Below are 18,200 nucleotides of genomic sequence, written 5' to 3'. Positions count from 1 at the left end.
CTTGTAGCGTATATCAAATATGCTGAATTTTCACGTCTTATTTTACTTGACGTTGAATAAATGCCTTGACGGAAGTTGTCCTGCACGGCTGTGGCCACACAAACATTCCTCTGTCTCCACTCCCTGCACTAACTCTGGTTTGAAGTTAGTCTGTCGCAAATTGTCTGCGCCTCTTTGGAATATAGTATAGCGTGCACTAAATAAAATCACGCCTCTGCTTCCTGGGTCGCTTAATGTATCTGAAACAAAAACCAGGTGGTTCAGCGGATCGCAGCTGTTCACTGAAGAAGCTTTAAGAAATGTCCGAAACCCCTGAAGGGTTTTGAAGAGGTCCGCCTGGCGGATTGCTTTATTCTCGCCAAGGACACGGGTGCAATAAAGCATATCTAGGTTCAAGAACAGGAACTGCAAGCCGGGATGTGGAAAACATAGTGAATACAGACTTTGGCTATTCCATATTGGGTGGGTGTATCCAAATTGTTGATTCTGAAAATCTAAATTAAATTGAAAAGAGACTAGATTCACTGTGTGTTGTTCTGTGGCCATGAAGGGATATCTGCACTGTGTCTTATCGAGCAGAATTTACAACAGGTCAGGTATGAGTCGAGACTTTCTGTTTAACGGGCAGTCATGTTTTTAGATGATAAGGAAAGTGTTGGGTGAATAAATGCTACAGTACCTGGAGGCCATGAATACTTTGTATCTTTTTGCCCTTTATATTTTCCCAGAGTTTTTCAGCTTTGCATTTTCATTTCTGCTCCTGTCATTTTATGTTAAAATGGGCAGAAGGTTGAAACACGGAGGTTGCCCAGATACTGCCTCTGTACAGTGAAGACGACAACAGACTTTTTGTTGTCCTCCCAATGAGCTTTCCTAAACTCTTATATGATAAGAAAGTGGAACATGAGAGCAAGCAGTTGCTTGTGTTCAAACCGCAGGACTCGGCGGTGTTGTTCAGTGTCCCCTATAGCAGGGCAACAAGCTGTGTTTCTTCAGCATCCATGCTGTCACTTCTGTCTTCACAACTGAGAATGCCAGAGCTGGTTTAGTACGATACCCTGATTTATCCCCATCTGATTTGCTTAGATTGTGCTTTTAGGAAGAAATGTTTGAACAGCAGAGGGGAATTCTCTTAATGGATCTCCTCTTTTCTCTCTCACAAAAAGGTTTCCGCGTGTTCATTTTGACTGCCGCACTGCACAGTTCTTCATTTCTCGTAAGTGTCGAAAGTAGGCGTCTGAGCCTCTGTCCCGGGGTGCTTCATCACAGGACACTGCCGGGAGTCTGGAACTGCGGCGGAGTTCAAGAGTGCGTCACTAGATTCCACAGGGCAGTTGGAATAATAGTGATATGGGAGTGTACGACATGGAATTTGTGGAAAAAAATGCTTTGCAGTTTTTCATAATGGGTCACATGCTCTGATAACATTAGTTCACTCTTAGTAAGTAGAAGATTTATTTTTTTATGATTTCGCATTCATCAGGAATCTGGTAGACCTGAGTAGTTTCTCGGATCCGTTGCGCAGTCTGTCATGTAGTAGCTCCAACTTTATTTGGAAATATTCCGAACCCGGCCAGCAGTCGTAACGTATAACGTATTGCTTCAACAGGCTTTGTGTGGCCTTAAAAGGAATCCCTCGGTGAGTTTTTGTGAGAAATGATGACTAATTGTTTTATCATATTAATCTGACCATATACATTCCAAGATTCCAAGATAAAGCACGAAAGCAGGTGAACAAAATGGATGCCTTTCAAACTTTCTTCTGACATTTTATTAATGTCACAGAAGTAAAAGGGCACTTCTAGTTTCTCGTGTGTGTCACATCAATCATGTGCTCACCTAATTTAAATCATTTTCCCAATACACTTATCCCCCGGCTTATGAAGGTAGTTCTTTCCTTGAAAACTGTTCATAACGTGGCTCGTTCTGTTCCCCCACAAACCTCTGGGTAAAAAGTGCATATTGTTCTTTTGTTTTGAAATAAAATGTTTAAAATGCCCATTACTTTTCAGTTAAAAATGTACAACCCTTTCAAGGTTTAGAAAATCACCCAGTACAACTCATTGTTACCTTTACAGAACACTGAATAATTTATTTAAACGAAATAAACTAAATTAAGTTTCAAGGTAAGAACACTGTTGTTTGACTGATAATTAGCTCATTTGGTTTTTTCCTTTGAGATGGTAGCTGATTGAGAGTCCTGTGAAAAGGAAACTGAGTACATTGAAAGGAAAGGGGTGTCCATCATATCAACCTTTTTAGGGCCTACCCTGCTCTTAAATAACATGGCAGCCGTATAAATGGAACATTACAATATTATATATATTTTTAATTCAGTCTGAAAACAAAACCACAAAATAGTGCAAACGAAAATACAACAATTGGTCCTGACAAGAAAAAAAGGGGTGCCCAGGTTACTAATTCATCCTAAGACAAGCAAAAGTATCTGGCTGTGCTGTCACAGTTTCTTCAATGGCAAAGTGTAGGTCTACCTCAGCCATACTTTTATCATTAAGAACAATTTCTGCAGGCAAACACAAACGAGTGCAATTTAAGGTTATCTTGGTTTTTCCTCAGCTTCAGTAAAACAGATGTTTTGCCTGCAGTTAAGGCGCAGGAACAAAAAAAGCTTTGTGGGTTAGCTGGTGCGCAAAGAGGAAGAAGATGTATCGTCCCAGCGCGCGTTCGAATCCGGACTGTGGTCCAGCTCGTTCAGACCTGTATCCCGTGCCAAGATCACCAGAAGGGTTGCAATTGCAATTTAGTTAGCAGATTGATAGTCAAGAGAATTAAAAAAAAAAAAAACAGCACCCGTGCGAATAAAACCAAAAAGTAAAGGCTAATTGGAGTAGTTCTGGAGTAGCTGTGAAAGCACATGTTTGGCGCTGGGGACGTGTGCTTTTACGGATGTATCCCACACAGGCCAATGAGCTGATATGCGAGTGAGGCTCCTAAGGAAAAGCGGGATATGGGACTCCAGCTCCCTGCCTGTGGAGGTCCTACGGGAGTGGATATGGGGGAGAGGGAAAGCTGTGATCTGTGGGACATGCAGCAGTGCAATCCCCCTCGCCTGGGAGTGTCACTGACTGGATTGAGGAGGAGTTTCACAGAGGCCCAGATTCTACAGGTCCGGGTGGAATCGAGCCAGGACACTGGGTTTAACGCCCCCTGGGTGAGTGACCCAGCAGTCGAGACCTTGATTGAAGTTTTCATCCGAAGGACCGCACTCCCACCTCCTGCGGCACTCCTGGTCGATATTGGTGCGATGGTTTGGACATTTTGGATCAAAGGGAAGAGTATCGCCTATGTCCCCAACACCACTTGGCCCAGCCTTGCTTGGGTCTCATGAGATCAGGCTAGAAGGAGGTGACACTGCTTTCTTAAACAACATCGAAACATCGAAAGTGTGTGTTGCATCATTAATATATTTTTGTTCAATGCAAAAATAAGCTGAAATCAACCTGTGTTGGTCTTGGCTTAATGCAGTCCCTGATTGTTAGCGGTGTAATGTAGACACATGGTTATTAGTAAACGGTGTAAAAGAATGCACTAGAATATTCTTATTTTGTATAGTATTTTCTTGTAGAGTAAGACTATACTGTTAATAAAAAAACATCAGGTTTTCTGAATATATCTATAGAAACAAAAGCTGTAAGATAACTTAGAAAAACATGGTGTCAGATGGCAATTTAAAGACTTATCTTGGGTGGCATTCCTGGCTCTTAACAGATACTGTGTCTTTGTAAAATCCTCAGCAGATTTTATGTGAAACCTCGAAATAGTTGTGACAAAAGTTGTTTAGATCTCAGAAAAATGCCAAAAAAATGTATCCTGAAACTGAAAAAACTTACGGCCGTGAAGGTCCATTTCAGCAGTACATGTCAATCAGTTCTACAGTTTGAATGGAGCCATTACAAAACGAGCCAAAGAGCAGTTTGCAGTGGCTAACATGAGGATACCTAGTCATCCATAAGAGCCGAAACCTTTTCAGCGAAACACTTAGCAACGCCAGCAAACAGCACAATGCAAATCTAATAAAAAGGTAACAGAAGCTCGCGCCATCATCTTGTCTGCTCTGTGAACAAAAGCCCTCATTTTGTGTTAATCCCGACATAATACAATGAGAATTTTTTTATAAAAGAACTAAGTGGAGCGTCAAAACTCAAGTCAGTGCCCTGTCTAATTCCCAGAATTCTAATATTCCTTGAAGGAGAGATCAGATTAAGATCAGCTAAGGGAAAGGGCACCTTGCACCACGTGAGGAACGGCGTACCTGCCCCCTTGCCTTGCCAGGATGTGCTGTCGGCCAGCATCGCCACTAAAAGGGTGATATTTAAGAACTTGCTTATTGGTAATATCTTGGTTCTGACGTGTTGTCAAAAAAAGAAAGGGGCAAAGAGCCCCGAGGTTCTATAGAACTTCACCCGACTTGTCTTGACGTCACAGTGACCCAGTGAGACAGAAGACGGAAGAGAAGAGTCAAAATCCTAGCAGCTCTGTCTCAGGAGCCAGTGTCTATGAGCTTGTTTAGCGGCCTCTTTTATAGCAGCACGTGAGAGTCGGCATCAGTAATATGGGATTGACAGAGGTTCGGATTAAGTTTGGTTAAGTTGGACACCTTACGTATTTCCATATGAAGACATTATACGGAAACCAAGGTATTATACGGAAACCGAGGCTCGAGGCGAAAATTAAAGAGATGTTTAGGTTGAGGAGTTTTATGCAAACTGTCAGATGATTTAAAGAAGTCTCGGTGGAGTGACCAGGACTGAAAGTAGTGTGGGTCTTGATCCAGTGTCGCTTTGCTGCTGAGAGGATTCTGAATCTAGATGGTCACCACCTATTGGAATGTCTTACAGAATTCCAGATCCAAAAGAGAGTTCATGGAGTCTTGACAATGCTTGATTATTAGGCAAGGGAAACTTTCCGGTAGTTTACAATGCTTGTGAAGAGTGAACCAATAATTCTTCCTGTTTGGGGGAGGCTGGATAAGGGATCTAAAGTAAAAAAAAGTGTGGGGTGAAGCAGGTTCCTCTCAATTCAGAAAATCAGGTCTGAACAAATCCGAAGTGGTCATCTGAATCCATGCAGAGCAGGAAAACAGAATTGCAACTAGGAAACAGACTACAGGTGCCTTCTCTCATGTTTTCTCTACGATGGAATTCAGAACCAGTGCATTTTATGCAATGACCAAAGGCTTTTGTAGTTTTTATTGTGAAAAATAAAGTTAATTTGTAAGTTGACCATAGAGAACTATAGCCAAAGAATAAGGACACTAGCTTTTCAAATTAAGAATGTACAGTATAAGCTTGTTTAGTTGATAGTAGACCAAATACTGATCTTGGCTACCTAGAAGAAAGACCTGCAGTGCCTTGAAAAAGTATTTTCCTCTCTTCCAATGATATCCTACCTTCTTGAATTACAAATGAATATTTCAATTGGATATTTTTAATCAAATCTTAAATGATCAAACTGAACACAACAGCTGGGCATCAAAGAAACTGACATTGAAAGAGTTATAGAGTTCAATGGCTGAGATTGGAGAAAAAAGACATCTGAGATCCCACATGAAGTTTGCAACAAGTTGTTTAATGGATACGGCAAACATGCAGCAAAAGGTTTTGTGATCAGACAAGACAAAATTTGGAGATTTTTGTTATAGTTGTAACGCTTTGTATCTGGTGAAAGTCCAACAAATCACCAAGCATGGTGGCAGTGACATTGGGGCTGCTTCCCATCAGCGGGAAATTATTTTTAAATCATTGTGCAGTTAAATAAACAGCTGCTGTAACTGCTGTTGTACTGATTTAAATATTTTCAAGGTAGATGTGAAAGTTCATATGGAGTATAAGGCACAGACAAATGTAGAATTTTCTGGTTTTGTTTTTCCACGGCACTTCATATAAGTGCTTAATTTCTTTGGATTACTTAGATGAGTTCATTGAGGACAAATCCTTTCTTCCAACAAACACCTAGAGAAGTACATCCATTTGTACTACAGGACATGTACTAGAGCAACAAGAGTGACACATTTACTCAGAAGGTACAGCAGGTTTCTCACCTGGGGTTTGAATGATTGCTGCCGATTGTACTCAATCGCAGGGTCGACATCTTTCCCACATTGCTTAACCGATGATACGTTACCTAACCTAGCTGTCTCATTCACGGGTAGTTGAGGTATTAGGTAAGACAACTTAATGGGGAGGTTCCATTTTTGTTTTGTTTTATTAAGGCACCTTCCACAGTGTCTTGATCAGTGCGGATGGTTTTCAAAAGTTTCATGATTTCTGAACGTCATACCTGCTTTTGGTATCACAGTGGCATCTCACTCTGTTTAGGGTTTGCTAATGCTAACTGAAGCAGAACCAGTTGCACGTTTGCACTGGAAAGCTGGCCAGTGGCTTCGCGTAGACCAGGCTGTAACAGTCCCCTTTCACAGTTCTGAAACAGTCTCAAACAGGGCTGGGTTCTGACAAACATCTGCGCTCGGGGGTCAGTGTGTGAGAGAGGAGCGAGTGCTGGAATATCATCCCTTACTGTAACTCGGCACTCACTCATCCTTCCCACAGTTAGTCTTGGAAAAGGTCTTTTCCCCTGGCGGGTTTCCAGATTCTCTCTGTCAGGGTTTTTCTCAGAAAATGGGTTGAGATACAGCGGAGTCTTACAGCAGGGTGACATCAGAGAGGCAAACTTTTCAAAAACACAATATGACCCTGAAGCGTATTTTCAGCCTACGATGGTCTGTTTTGGAATTAGGGTCAGAACCTTCAGACCAGCACGCAGTCACACTCTGGACCCTTCTCAGTCTGATATTTCTGCAGCACGGAAATAGAACAATAGAATCCAAAAGGGGCCTGGGACTTGGCAGTCCTTTCAGGCCAGGAGCCCAGTCTCAGAGGAGATGTTTTTTATTGTGCTACTTTCAAGTAGGGTGGCAGGTTGGCGCAGTGGCCAGCTTTCCATCGCGGTGCTGGGGCCCTAGGTTCAATCCCAGAGGGGCTGTCTGTGTGGAGTTTATATGTTCTCCCCGTGTTCACATGGGTTTCCTACAGGCGCTCCAGCTTCCTCCCACAGCTCAAAGACATACTGGTAGCTTAGTTGGCTCATGAGCTAATTGGTCCTGGTGTCAATGTGTGCATGTTTGTGTCTGTGTGTTACGCCAGTCCATGACGGGGCAGACTTCTGGGGTGTAATCCTGCGTTGTGCGTGTTGCTAGCCAGGACAGGCTCCGGCTCCCCCCACCGCCACTCTGAACTGGAAGAAGTGGTTTGAAAATGGATGGATGGAATTCTTCAATCAATACATTTCCTATAAAGCTTTGCATGGTCACTCACAGTCTTATTAATTATTATTTTTATTCTGTACACCCGACCCAAGTTTAACCACTTTCTATTTCAAGGAAAGCTTTGTCAGGCCGATGAATGAGATATTTTGACATTTCTATGAGGGACAGACTTTCAATGTTCGTAGTTTAAATACAAGTTAATCGGGATAACTTTAATAGAAAAAAAATATTTTTCTGAAACATGCAATGATAGCCTATGTGTTGTTGATCCTGTAGCTTTCTGAGCTATGATCAGAGCTGCTTTCACCTGGAGAAACGGTTTTGTCTTCTTCAGCTCTGTTTCTGTGTCTTTAAAGTCATGAGATACAGACAAGGGACTGTGCAAATTTAACCTTTTGTGAGGATGAAGGACTGTGTCCTCTCTTAAATAAGGTACTGAAGTATATAGGATACTGACTTGCCTTGTAATACCTTAAATAAATTCAGGTTTGTAAGCATGTGTGTTTTGTAATATGTTGTAATGTGTAAATCTGACTGAAATACTGCCAATTTGCACAAATTGGTTTTAACAGAACAAGTCTGATTCATTTGACTGAATTAACATCTTACTGCAGAGATCAGGCTATACTCTAACCTTGCTTTAATGGAAATTAGTTATTCATATTTTAAGAACTTTCATAATTTGAACCAGTCACTTCATTAATTGTAACAGTGGTATGAAGTGCATACACTCTACATTATTTTCACATGTGTGTGGATTTTTTGTCATTTTGAAACGTGTTTTGTTGCCAGTTTTATTAATGAAAACAAATCTTCAAATTTCTGAAAGGACAGCTAATTGTTTAAAATTGTTTCCACTGCCTTCTCCGTATGATATCAGTGCTTTGGAAATGGTTTCTCACCATCACAGATTGTTTGAGAGACCCTCGACAATCTTCCGTTTCCTCTCTCGAGACGAGTGTCTGTACCGCCTCTCTTCTAGAAATGACTCGCTGCTCTGGAGAAGGGGCCTCTCGTGCCCTCACCGGGCAGGTTACACGATCTCGTTTTGCTCTGCCATGTTTTTTGCATTTACTTCAAGGAAAAACACTCGAGGGCAAGGAAAAAAAAACACACACACTGCTAACCGGGTAGGAAGAGCAGCTGGAGGACTGGAAGTGCTTCCAAGATTGTTTCACTTCAGACTGTGAGTGCGTCCACGACTCGCTCGACAAGGGCCGCAGAGCATCGAACAGGAGCCCTGAGCGAAAGGACTGCATGCCGTTTGACACGGGGCACCCTGGAGTTTGAGTTGGGGGTACAGCGACACTTTCCTTCCAGTGAAGGAAATACAATCATCAGAATTATTTGAACTTGCTTTAGGTTTGACGTTTTTGAATCACTCATAGATATCTGTATTTTTGTTCTGTGATCAGATGGGACATAAAGATAAGCGAGAGGATGCCAGTTTTTCTATTACTCATTTATTTGACACATCTGCTCACATCTGCACACATTTGTGTTTCTGGGTGTTTTACAGGAGCAGTTCCCCACAATATGCTGGGTGACTGAGTTTTTAAGAGTTAATTAAGAGTTTAGAAGAAAATATGCCCAAATAACACCCCACACACACACACTTGTCTTTTCATACTGAGAAATTATTTTTCTTCTGTGCCTTGGTTTTTTGAACTGCCAAGCAGGCTGCACTAGGAAAGGGTCACTTTTTGCAGCCTCACAAGCCAGATTAAAGCACTGTGCAACCCTGTAAAACAGCAATATAATTCTTAACCACCAGGAGTTCAGAGTCCATTACTCTGGCTGTGGTTGACAAAGAAACTTTTAAGACAAATGCAGCAAATCAGTTTACTTAGTAGAGTAGTAACTATACATATTTACCCAGAAATTCTTCTGCTTCTGTTTCCACTTCAGGTGGCTCCTGAGAGCATTTATCGCCTTATTAACATAGGGAAGGTTCCAACTGAGAGGGGGCCCATTTGGCCCATCAAGCCCATGTGATAGTAAGGCGTGTAACTAATCCAAGGATCTGATCCAGCTCTTTCTTGAAAGAAGTCAGGGCATCGGCTTGAGCAACATGGCTGGGTAGCTAGATCCAAACTCGCACGACCCTTTGCGTGAAGGTTTCTGTCCAGTTGCAGGACTCAAAGGCAGTTCCACATAGTTTCCATCTGTGTCCTCTGCTTCATGTTTTTACTCTTTTCTTCTGAAGGGTCCCAGTCGTTTGACTTTGTCAATGCCTTTGAGGATTTTGAATACTTGGACCGGGTCCTCTAGCAGTCTTTTGGCCTGTCAGGACAGGGTATTACTACAGTATATGCCTGCTAATGTATGTGGTGGCTCTGCTCTGCTCTGCTTCCAGAGCAATATGTTTTTGTAACATGCTCGCCAAATGTGTCCAGAATATTGAAAATGAGGTCTTACTACTACATTCTACAATTTTGAAATATCTTTACTTTTAATTATATATACTAATGTTTAAGTAGGTAGCTGTGTCAGCTTGCGTAGGCTGCCAAGGAACAAGTAAAGGTTTATTTACTAGACACCCGAAGAAGGCTTCCCAGCCGAAACGTTGTGTTTCTTTTCTCCTCTTTTCAGCATGGAATGCTCTAATGTTTGCCTTTTTATTGCTTCCCACATTGTCCAAAAGATCGAAACTATGCGTCAACGTAAACATTTGAAGTCTTTTTCAGAAGTAGCCTGTTCTCGCTCAATGTTTCCCATTTTGTGTCACTTCTTTGTTTTTGCTACTTGCATGTAATGTGCTTGTCTGCATTACTAATCCGCCTGGTGTCTCCCCCCCCCAGTCTTTGAATTCTGTCTAAATCTCTTCGAATTTCGTGACAGTGTTTGCTGGTTCCATTTATTCGGCTCTTTGGAAACCCCATACGTTTGCCACGGAGATGTTTTCTGTTTTTCATTTTTGGGCTTTGTTGGATTTTGGCGGCGAGACATTTTATTTGATTTTCCATGGTGGTGGAAAGGGGGGGGGGATGGTGCTAAGAGTCCCAGGCTTGTTGCGTTTTCCCAGTGGCGGGCCCCTGTGGTAAGAGGAGTCCTAAGGAGAAGAGATGGATGGAAGTCATCAGCATCTCGGGGCACGTAATGGACACTGGTGTTGAGACGCAGAGCCGGGACAAAGAAGGAGCTGTCCCGGCTGGTGATTGTCTGCTGCTGCTGAGCCCTCCCTCCATATCCCCCCACACACACACACACACCGACTGAAAAACCCCTCGGCATCTCGCTTTTCAAAAGAACTGTCCAGGTGACTGATCAAGTCGGTATTTGTCTTACCGGCTTCTGGACAGGCGGGAGCTTTCTGGCTGCGTTAACAACTCTCGTGCTGCGCTTTTCTTCCTCCTGTCTCTCAGGAACGCCCGGCTGAAGCTGAGCTGCGCCACAGCTCCGCAGCAGAAAGAAAGAGGGAAGTGAGACAGGCTGGAAAGTGTAACTTGGTAACGTAATTGCGATTTGCTTTCTGAGGTCATATCTTTACCTCACTTGTAAGGAATTATTTCATTATAGCGGAGGGCTTGCGTGGGTACCAGATTCACTGTTGACGACTGTCACGGTCTTCCATGGGCACTGCAGTGGGCAGAATGAGCAGTGCTCTTTCAGCATTACCCACTGCATCAGGCGAATCAGGGGGGAATTATAATACTGTTTCCACTTGTTGCTGTCAGCCTGAGTATCTGCTAATGGCACATGCATTGAATATTCCACTGGGATTTACACATGCTGTCATTTTTTTCTAGCCTGGAGGTTGAAAGATAAGACTAGAAGTGAATGGATTCAGACTTGCAAGGGCAGAGATTTATTCTCCTTAATTGTTCTGTACTGTAACATACATCACCCCAGATATATCCCACAGTGCACTGTAGTGCCTGTATTTTGTTGAACATAAACCCGGAAAAAACAAAGAAACAATGAGCATTGCTCTGTGTGTCACCTTTCTTGTGCTACCTGTTGTGAGGGTAAGCTTAGTATGCACTAGATCTGAAATTTCAGAATGTGACTCCGTTAAGTCTAGACATCTGTATTTGCGAAAACTGAAAAACCTGCTTTCTGGATGATTGATGCACAAAAATGAGAGTGCTACATTTTCCAGCACAGTCCTAATTAAACAGGTTTTTTTTTTAATGAGAGAAAAAAAATGAAAAGGAAATTTCACCAAAGAACTGTGCCACTGTAAAGCTCAAAATAAAAAGGTACGCCTTTCAGAGACCACATTGCCAGAAATGCTTTTAGTGTGGCACATCTCGAGATTTAAGATGCTAGAGTACTTAGAGCTCTGCACGAATGATTCAAGGATTGTGTCAGTACTGTTACATTGTGGACACTAGAACATAAGAGTTACAGACCATTTATCTCCCTCTCCATGTGGTAGTTGGTAGTTTATTGAATAATCATTGAATGACAGATAATCTCATTTGATGTTGGAGCCTATGGGCTGTTTTAATTGTTGTCCGAGCATCACTGTGTAAAGCATCTGTGATACGACAGTGGCACGCTGGTGGAATCCATCACCGTTATTAGTTCTTCCTGATCTTAGAATACTTGCCCATTCATCCATTTTTAGTCCGTTTGTCCTGGTGTGAGATAGGGTGACTCCATGTGAAGGAGGGAGGACCAGGTGTCTTTTAGCAGTGTCCAACTCTTCCTGAGGAATTACCAAGCATTCCCAGGCTAGCTGACAGATCTAGTCCCTCAAGCATTTCCTGGTCTAATTAGCTTATTACGGATTGTTGGTTTGTGTCAGTGGTGTGTTTTGATTGACTTGTTCAAATTACATTATGTGGTAGCTTGCTGTTTCATCTCTGTTTAATGTTGACTGAAACATGATGATATTGCATGAACTAGAAATAAACATTCCCAGACAGCTCGGCACTAATGATGATTCAAGGATACCATTGGTAACATTAAAGCTCTTTAATGTTGTGATTAATTAATCTTCTGGTCCATCAAAGTGATTTTTGGTTTATGAAATTAAATGACTAATTTGCAATGATTTACTCATACAAAATGACTATTTACTGGATTCAGTGGTGGCTTTGCTGTGCTATACTGTAAACTGCAAAGTATTTCAGCTTGTTAGCTGGTTTAATTATCTCCACATGCTAGGTTGAAGTGACACAATAACATTTGACAGAATGACATGTCTTTGCCATTGCAATAAAATGTAATATCTGTACCCTCGGGTCCGTTTCTTACAAGGAAACAGTCAAATGTTAGTAAAGGATGCGGGTTAAAAAAAAAACAACTTTCCTTTGTGTGTGAGATCGTGTAATCAAAGCCTTCCCTCTTACACACACACACACACACGATACGAGAATGCAGTGATTTTAAGACTGGTGGGCCGGTCCTCCCACCCAGCCTCTAGGTGTTCCCTGTCTGGATTGTATTCCCTGTAATTCGGACCAGACGTGGATCAGTTGTGAATTTGGATTGTTTATTGGGTTTAATCTGCCACAGTGTGTCGGCAGTCATTTTCCCACGTTCCACGGAGGGCCTCCTCCGAGCGCTGGGGACGGCCGCGTTCCCTGCACCTGTAACCGGAATGTGTGGTGCCGATTAGCGCTCAGCTGTCCTGGCCGGATCCAGTGTTGCGTTTGGCATTTCCTTTGAGATCCGGGTTCCGCTTGACAGGCGATGGCGGACCCACCCTTGGACGACCTGAGCTGCACTCTGCTGCTCCCAGCCCACATGGGGAAAATAAACACTGACTTGCAATAATGCGGCCTTTTTTTTGTTACTGGTGCGACGGATGCACGCTTTTTAAAGAGCAAGAGTCCCACTCGGTCATAAACCCAGGATCTGAATTTGTACTGTGCTGACTTCAGAGATGTAGCTTACTTCAGGCTTGTGCTTAATGCAGTTTCTAACGGAAGCAGTGGTCTCTTTTTCTAAATGCGTGGACGTACAGTACCACTTGACCATCAAATACCACAGAACTCGAAGGGCTAGCTTGCTTCTGAAGGCAGTACCAGCAGTTACTGAATCTGAGGGTTCACATATTCATACAAGGGTATTAGTTATGTGTTGGATCATTTAGTTAAATAATCCAAGAACTGTATATCTTTGTTATCTTCATCTTTTCTTAAGACCTTCATGAAGGCAGATGAGATATTTGAGAATATGGTCCTACCTCAGGTGTTCAGAAACCTTTTTTCTGCACTGTATAGACGACTCTGAAGGCTTCAGGTGGTGTGGGAGGGAACTGTAAATCCAGTAAGATCTTGAACAGAAATTGTCGTCTCCAGTGAAAAATACTGATATAATCCTAATATAATATCAGTTATATAAGATATTATATAATGATACTATCATTTGACATTGTGATCATGAATGTGGCATTTAATGGCTGGGTGGCAAAGGAAGTGACTTGATTAATTGTGTCTAAAACGCCGCTAGGGCGGTGTGGTGGCTCTGTGTCTAAGGCCCTATACCTGTCGCTGGAAGGTTGCCGGTTTGTATCCCGAACAGAGGAATTGCCGGCAGACAAATCCTACTCTGTTGGGCCCCTGAGCAAGGCCCTTAACCCCAACTGCTCCAGGGGCACCGGTTCATAAATGGCCGACCCTGCACTCTGACCCCCAGCTTTTCTCCCTGTCTGTGTGCCTGTGTGTCTCATGGAGAGCAAGCTGGGGTATGAGAAAAGACAAATTCCTAATGCAAGAAATTGTATGTGGCTAATAAAGTGATCCTATCTCTAAAAATAGCAATTGGAATTGTCTGGTGAAATGAAAATTGAGGTTTACATTTGGAAGCTCATATTGAAATGATGTGAGTGTGTGTGTGTGGTGGGGTGGGTCATTTTTTAACAACTCCAATGCTGTCCATTCCAAACTCCAAAGGATTGTTCACTAATGGAAGCCAAAGTGTCTGGAGGACCGTTATAAACTACCCTCTCAGACAGGGGGCGCCAGAAGAGCATTTACAAAATTCACTCACTCCACTTTATGTGAATAATAATGACCCTCATTTTTCCTGAGCTTAAATTGTTTAAATATATAAAATTGTTTGCTGTGTGCAACGCTATTAAGTTTACAATATGATGCCTTTTTTCAGCAAAGGGTGACATTATCTAGTCTTTCTGTCAGATTGTTTTTTGTTCCTCTTTTATCAGAGTTATGAATACATTTTGACAGACTGGGTATATAAAGGAAAACAAACATCAAAAGAACCATTAACCAATATTTATTGGTCAGCTTTTACATTTTCTTGGCCTCCCTTTTATCTTGTCAATAGTATGAATTGCCGTTTTTGTATTATGTTAATTTCTTTTTAAATATGAATTATGCAGTGAATGAGAAAAGCTTTTGTTGTGGATCTTTATATGATTTGTGTTTTGATTCATGCTTTGTTTGTTTGGTAACCCCACTTGCTTTCTGCAACACCTGCACCACAATAGGAAAACAGCCCCTACAACATTTTTTAAGTTAGATAATAGGAAACACACTTCTGTTTCAGCAGAGATTCAAACTTTTGTTTGACACATAAGACCAGAAGGGTGTCCAGCAAGAGGGGGCCATTTGTCCCATATGGCTTGGTGTCCCAGTAGCTAATTGATTCAATGGTCTCATCTAGCTATGTCTTGAAAAAAGCCCGAATATCATCCTTAGCAACATGCCTGGGTAGCTTGTTCCATACTCCCACAGCCCTTAGCGCAAAGAAGTGACTCCTGTCCTGACTGGAGGGTCTTATCCAGTTTTGTCTTGAAAGAAGCCTGGGTATCGACTTCAACAACATGGCAAAGAAATCACTCCCAATCTCAGTTGGAAATGCAGATCCCCTTATAAAGTTTTTAACACTGTGTGGGCAACCTTGCAGTTGTTTCTTATATTTTGTGCCTAACATTTGCAGAACTTTTATTTCAGATGTATGAGAAAATCTCACGGTTCAGTTTTCTTATTTAATATCCTGTGACTTATTTTATGAGAGGCAACTGCAATGAAAACATTTGGATTTAGCACTGATTGTCATAGTAACATTATAGTGCAGCTTGCTATTTTTCTTGGAGTGGGATTCAGAACCTTTCCATATTTGTTTGTGGTTTGGGAAATCTGTTCTTTGCAAACTGTATGAGCTTGTGATGTAAACATTCAGTCTGTCAGATGAGACCTTTATCTGCTGCATTTAAGAATGTGTGTCAGGAAAGAAAAACCTTCCATTTACTTTCAAACCAGTCCTACATAAAACAAAACGTTGGTCATAGGCTACTGCGATTCTCCTTTTTGTTAGTCTAAGAGGACTAGCAGTCCTTTAAATCTGAAAAATTAATGAGGCTGAAACATATTAAAAATCAAATATTATACACACCATATTTTTTTGTTTTTTCATCCAGAGCTGATGGAGAGCCACAATTTCACAGCAGACAGCAGTTGGTATGGAGATGGCCTTGAATAAGGCAGTTACTGGGCCCTCTTTTTCTGTTTTCAGTAGTCTTAGCATTATGCTTCAGTCTTTTCCTGAAGCCTGTGGCTTGTTTGTTGTCAGGTTTTGATAGAGCCCTGCTGTAGCTTTAGAGACCAGTTGGCATTTGGGAGAGCAGTGAGTGTGTGAAACACACGTTTTGAGCATTGTGCATTAAAAATACTTTTTGGTTTGGTTTTTGATAGAACGGCTCGTTTTGTCTGTGAGATTTGCTCTGCCCCGCGGCTTTCCCTACAAACGTCCAGTTCCCGAACTGTGACGTTTCTCATCCTGAAGTGCTTCTTTGTTCTTCCTCCCATATTGCATTGATATCATGACAGTGGTACACTGAGAGCTAATTTTCTCAGCTCTCTTGCTTTCCTAAACACAGCTTGTGGATTTACCGACAGAAAGACCTGCTTTCAATTCTGTTTGCAGGATTTTTTGAGTCTTGATTGGAAAAGAATGGCCTTTTAATTTATAGCCTTCGAAGGACAAGGAAGTGTATTTAAAACCAAGAACAGGAGGAACTTCTTTACCCAGAGGGTGGGGGGGAACGTGGAACCAATCACGCTGCCATGTTGTCCAAGCAGATACCATGACGTCTTTCACAAAACGGCTGGATGAGACCTTGAGCTGAATTTACTACTTACTACCAAACGAGCAAGATGGGATGATGGGTCTCCTGTCGTTCATAACCTTTCTTAAGTTCTTATGTATTTATTATTTCCTGTCTGGTGTCTGGTTTGTTTAAGGCAATAAAAGTGCCACGTTTTGATAACTTAATCCTTTTATAAATCAAAACCCTGTTTTCCCTTTTGACTTGTTTCCAATCTAGGTACCATTACCCAGTGCCTAAGATATTTTATGTCCAGCTGATGGTGGGGAACAGTGAGTTTATAGGAGAAGGCCGGACCCGACAAGCAGCCAGACACAATGCTGCAATGAAAGCCCTTCAGGTCCTCCGTAATGAGCCTATTCCTGAAAAACCTCCACAGGTAACCAAGTCTTCCCTTTCCTCTCCCTCCAGAAACAGGCCAGTCAGAACCTTTCCCTTTCTCCTTTCTCTCGGAGCGCCCAAATCTCAAATCTCAGGCTGTGTGGCTGAACTTGCACCCTTTTATTGTTAATGTGCTTGTTACTTCAGCAATACAGTGTTACGCAGGCAGACATTTCATGATTAAAAAATACTACTTGATCATGTGAATCGCATTCACTGTAGATCTGAGCTATTCCATGTTAAGGATGATTATTTTAATCTTATCTCTGCCGGAAATCAAATTACAGTATATGCAACTTGCTTGGCGTCAACAATTGTTATTTAAGACATTTTGGCAGCTCACTAGTTCTGTCTAGCACTCCTGTCTCCATAATGTGTTCTTTGTAAATTATTGCTGCAGCGTATTGCTTTACAAATTGAGGGACACATACTGTATGCTGTAAATACCTGGGGGCGTAAGTCTCATTCAGATTGATATCCATCTTTATTGCTGGAGGGGTTGGTTATTTTTTTTTACCCAGTCAGTGAGCTGTTGTATACGCTTTTCTTGAAGATTCTTCTGCTTTCATGCCAAATCATAATGAAGCAAACTGGAGGCAAAAGTGGATTACTGAAGATTTTAACCTAAATTGAAGTTTATACCTTTCTAATGGTTTGCAAAGAGAACAATAGAGAGTGAAAATGTTTAATAGGAACTGTAAATCCATTTATTTATCTGATCTTGCAACAATGCTGAAATGCTCAAAGTGAATTTTCTGTTACTAGATTTGCCATGTAAACTGGGAGTTTTTGCAAGTGTTACACCCCATAACCAACCTCTTTAAAATCTACACATTTCATGTTGGTGCAAAAGCACAATTAGGATGAAAGCACTTCTTGAAAAAGAGTGCATTGATACAGGACACCACCTGACTCATCTATCCACATGTTTAAAGTGTTCCTTTGCTAATCAGAACCTGACTTTCACCTGGTTGTGTAAGTGAAAAAATTAAGCCATGAGGCTCACATTTCGGGTGTGAACTATAACATTGCAGTTGGTAGATGGCAGTTGAATCAGGCTGTTACTGGGACGTGCAGGGAAATGAAGAAAATGGGTGGCGTAAATATTCATGGTTCCTCATTAGAAAACTTTTAAAAAAAATCAAAATCACAAAATGCAGTGGTTTGAATAGAAAATGATAACATTTCAGGTCCCGTAGAGAGAAGCACGTTTCACAGCGTTGAAGTTTTTTTTTTAAATCCTGACTTTTAATCCTGGTTTTCTTTCAGCTCTCTTCTGCTCACTGTGGGATACAGTCATCTCATAACATACTGTTTTCTCTGTTCAGCTGCTATTGCAGTTCTTCTATTGAGAACTCGGAGTACAAAGCAACTAGGGATCAAGGGATTTGATGGCTTTTTCCTTTCAGGACACAGCAGGACATTTTTTATTGGGTTTGAGACATTGCTGATGCCTCCGCTGTGCCGATTAGTAGAGAACTCCCGACTGGAACAATAAAAAAAGGGAAT

The 18,200-nt window shown here is 41.8% G+C and overlaps 1 protein-coding gene across 9 annotated transcripts in view; it reads left to right on the top strand.

Annotated features, from left to right (window-relative positions):
• Positions 1-18,200, top strand: part of stau2 (staufen double-stranded RNA binding protein 2) — a 115,166-nt gene that overhangs the window by 16,372 nt on the left and 80,594 nt on the right. For all 9 annotated transcript variants that reach the window (XR_011189945.1, XR_011189944.1, XR_011189943.1 and 6 more), the window contains exon 6: positions 16,530-16,689. Coding sequence is in view for 6 of the 9 variants with exons in the window: in XM_069191574.1 (XP_069047675.1) it covers positions 16,530-16,689 (160 nt within the window). In the remaining 3 variants the exon portion in view is untranslated. The remainder of the gene's footprint in view (positions 1-16,529; positions 16,690-18,200) is intronic.

The sequence above is a fragment of the Lepisosteus oculatus genome, chromosome 6, assembly GCF_040954835.1.
Source record: "Lepisosteus oculatus isolate fLepOcu1 chromosome 6, fLepOcu1.hap2, whole genome shotgun sequence".
NCBI lineage: Eukaryota > Metazoa > Chordata > Actinopteri > Semionotiformes > Lepisosteidae > Lepisosteus > Lepisosteus oculatus.
The sequence above is the reverse complement of the archived record's forward strand: the minus strand, read 5'-3'. Positions and strand labels throughout refer to the sequence as shown.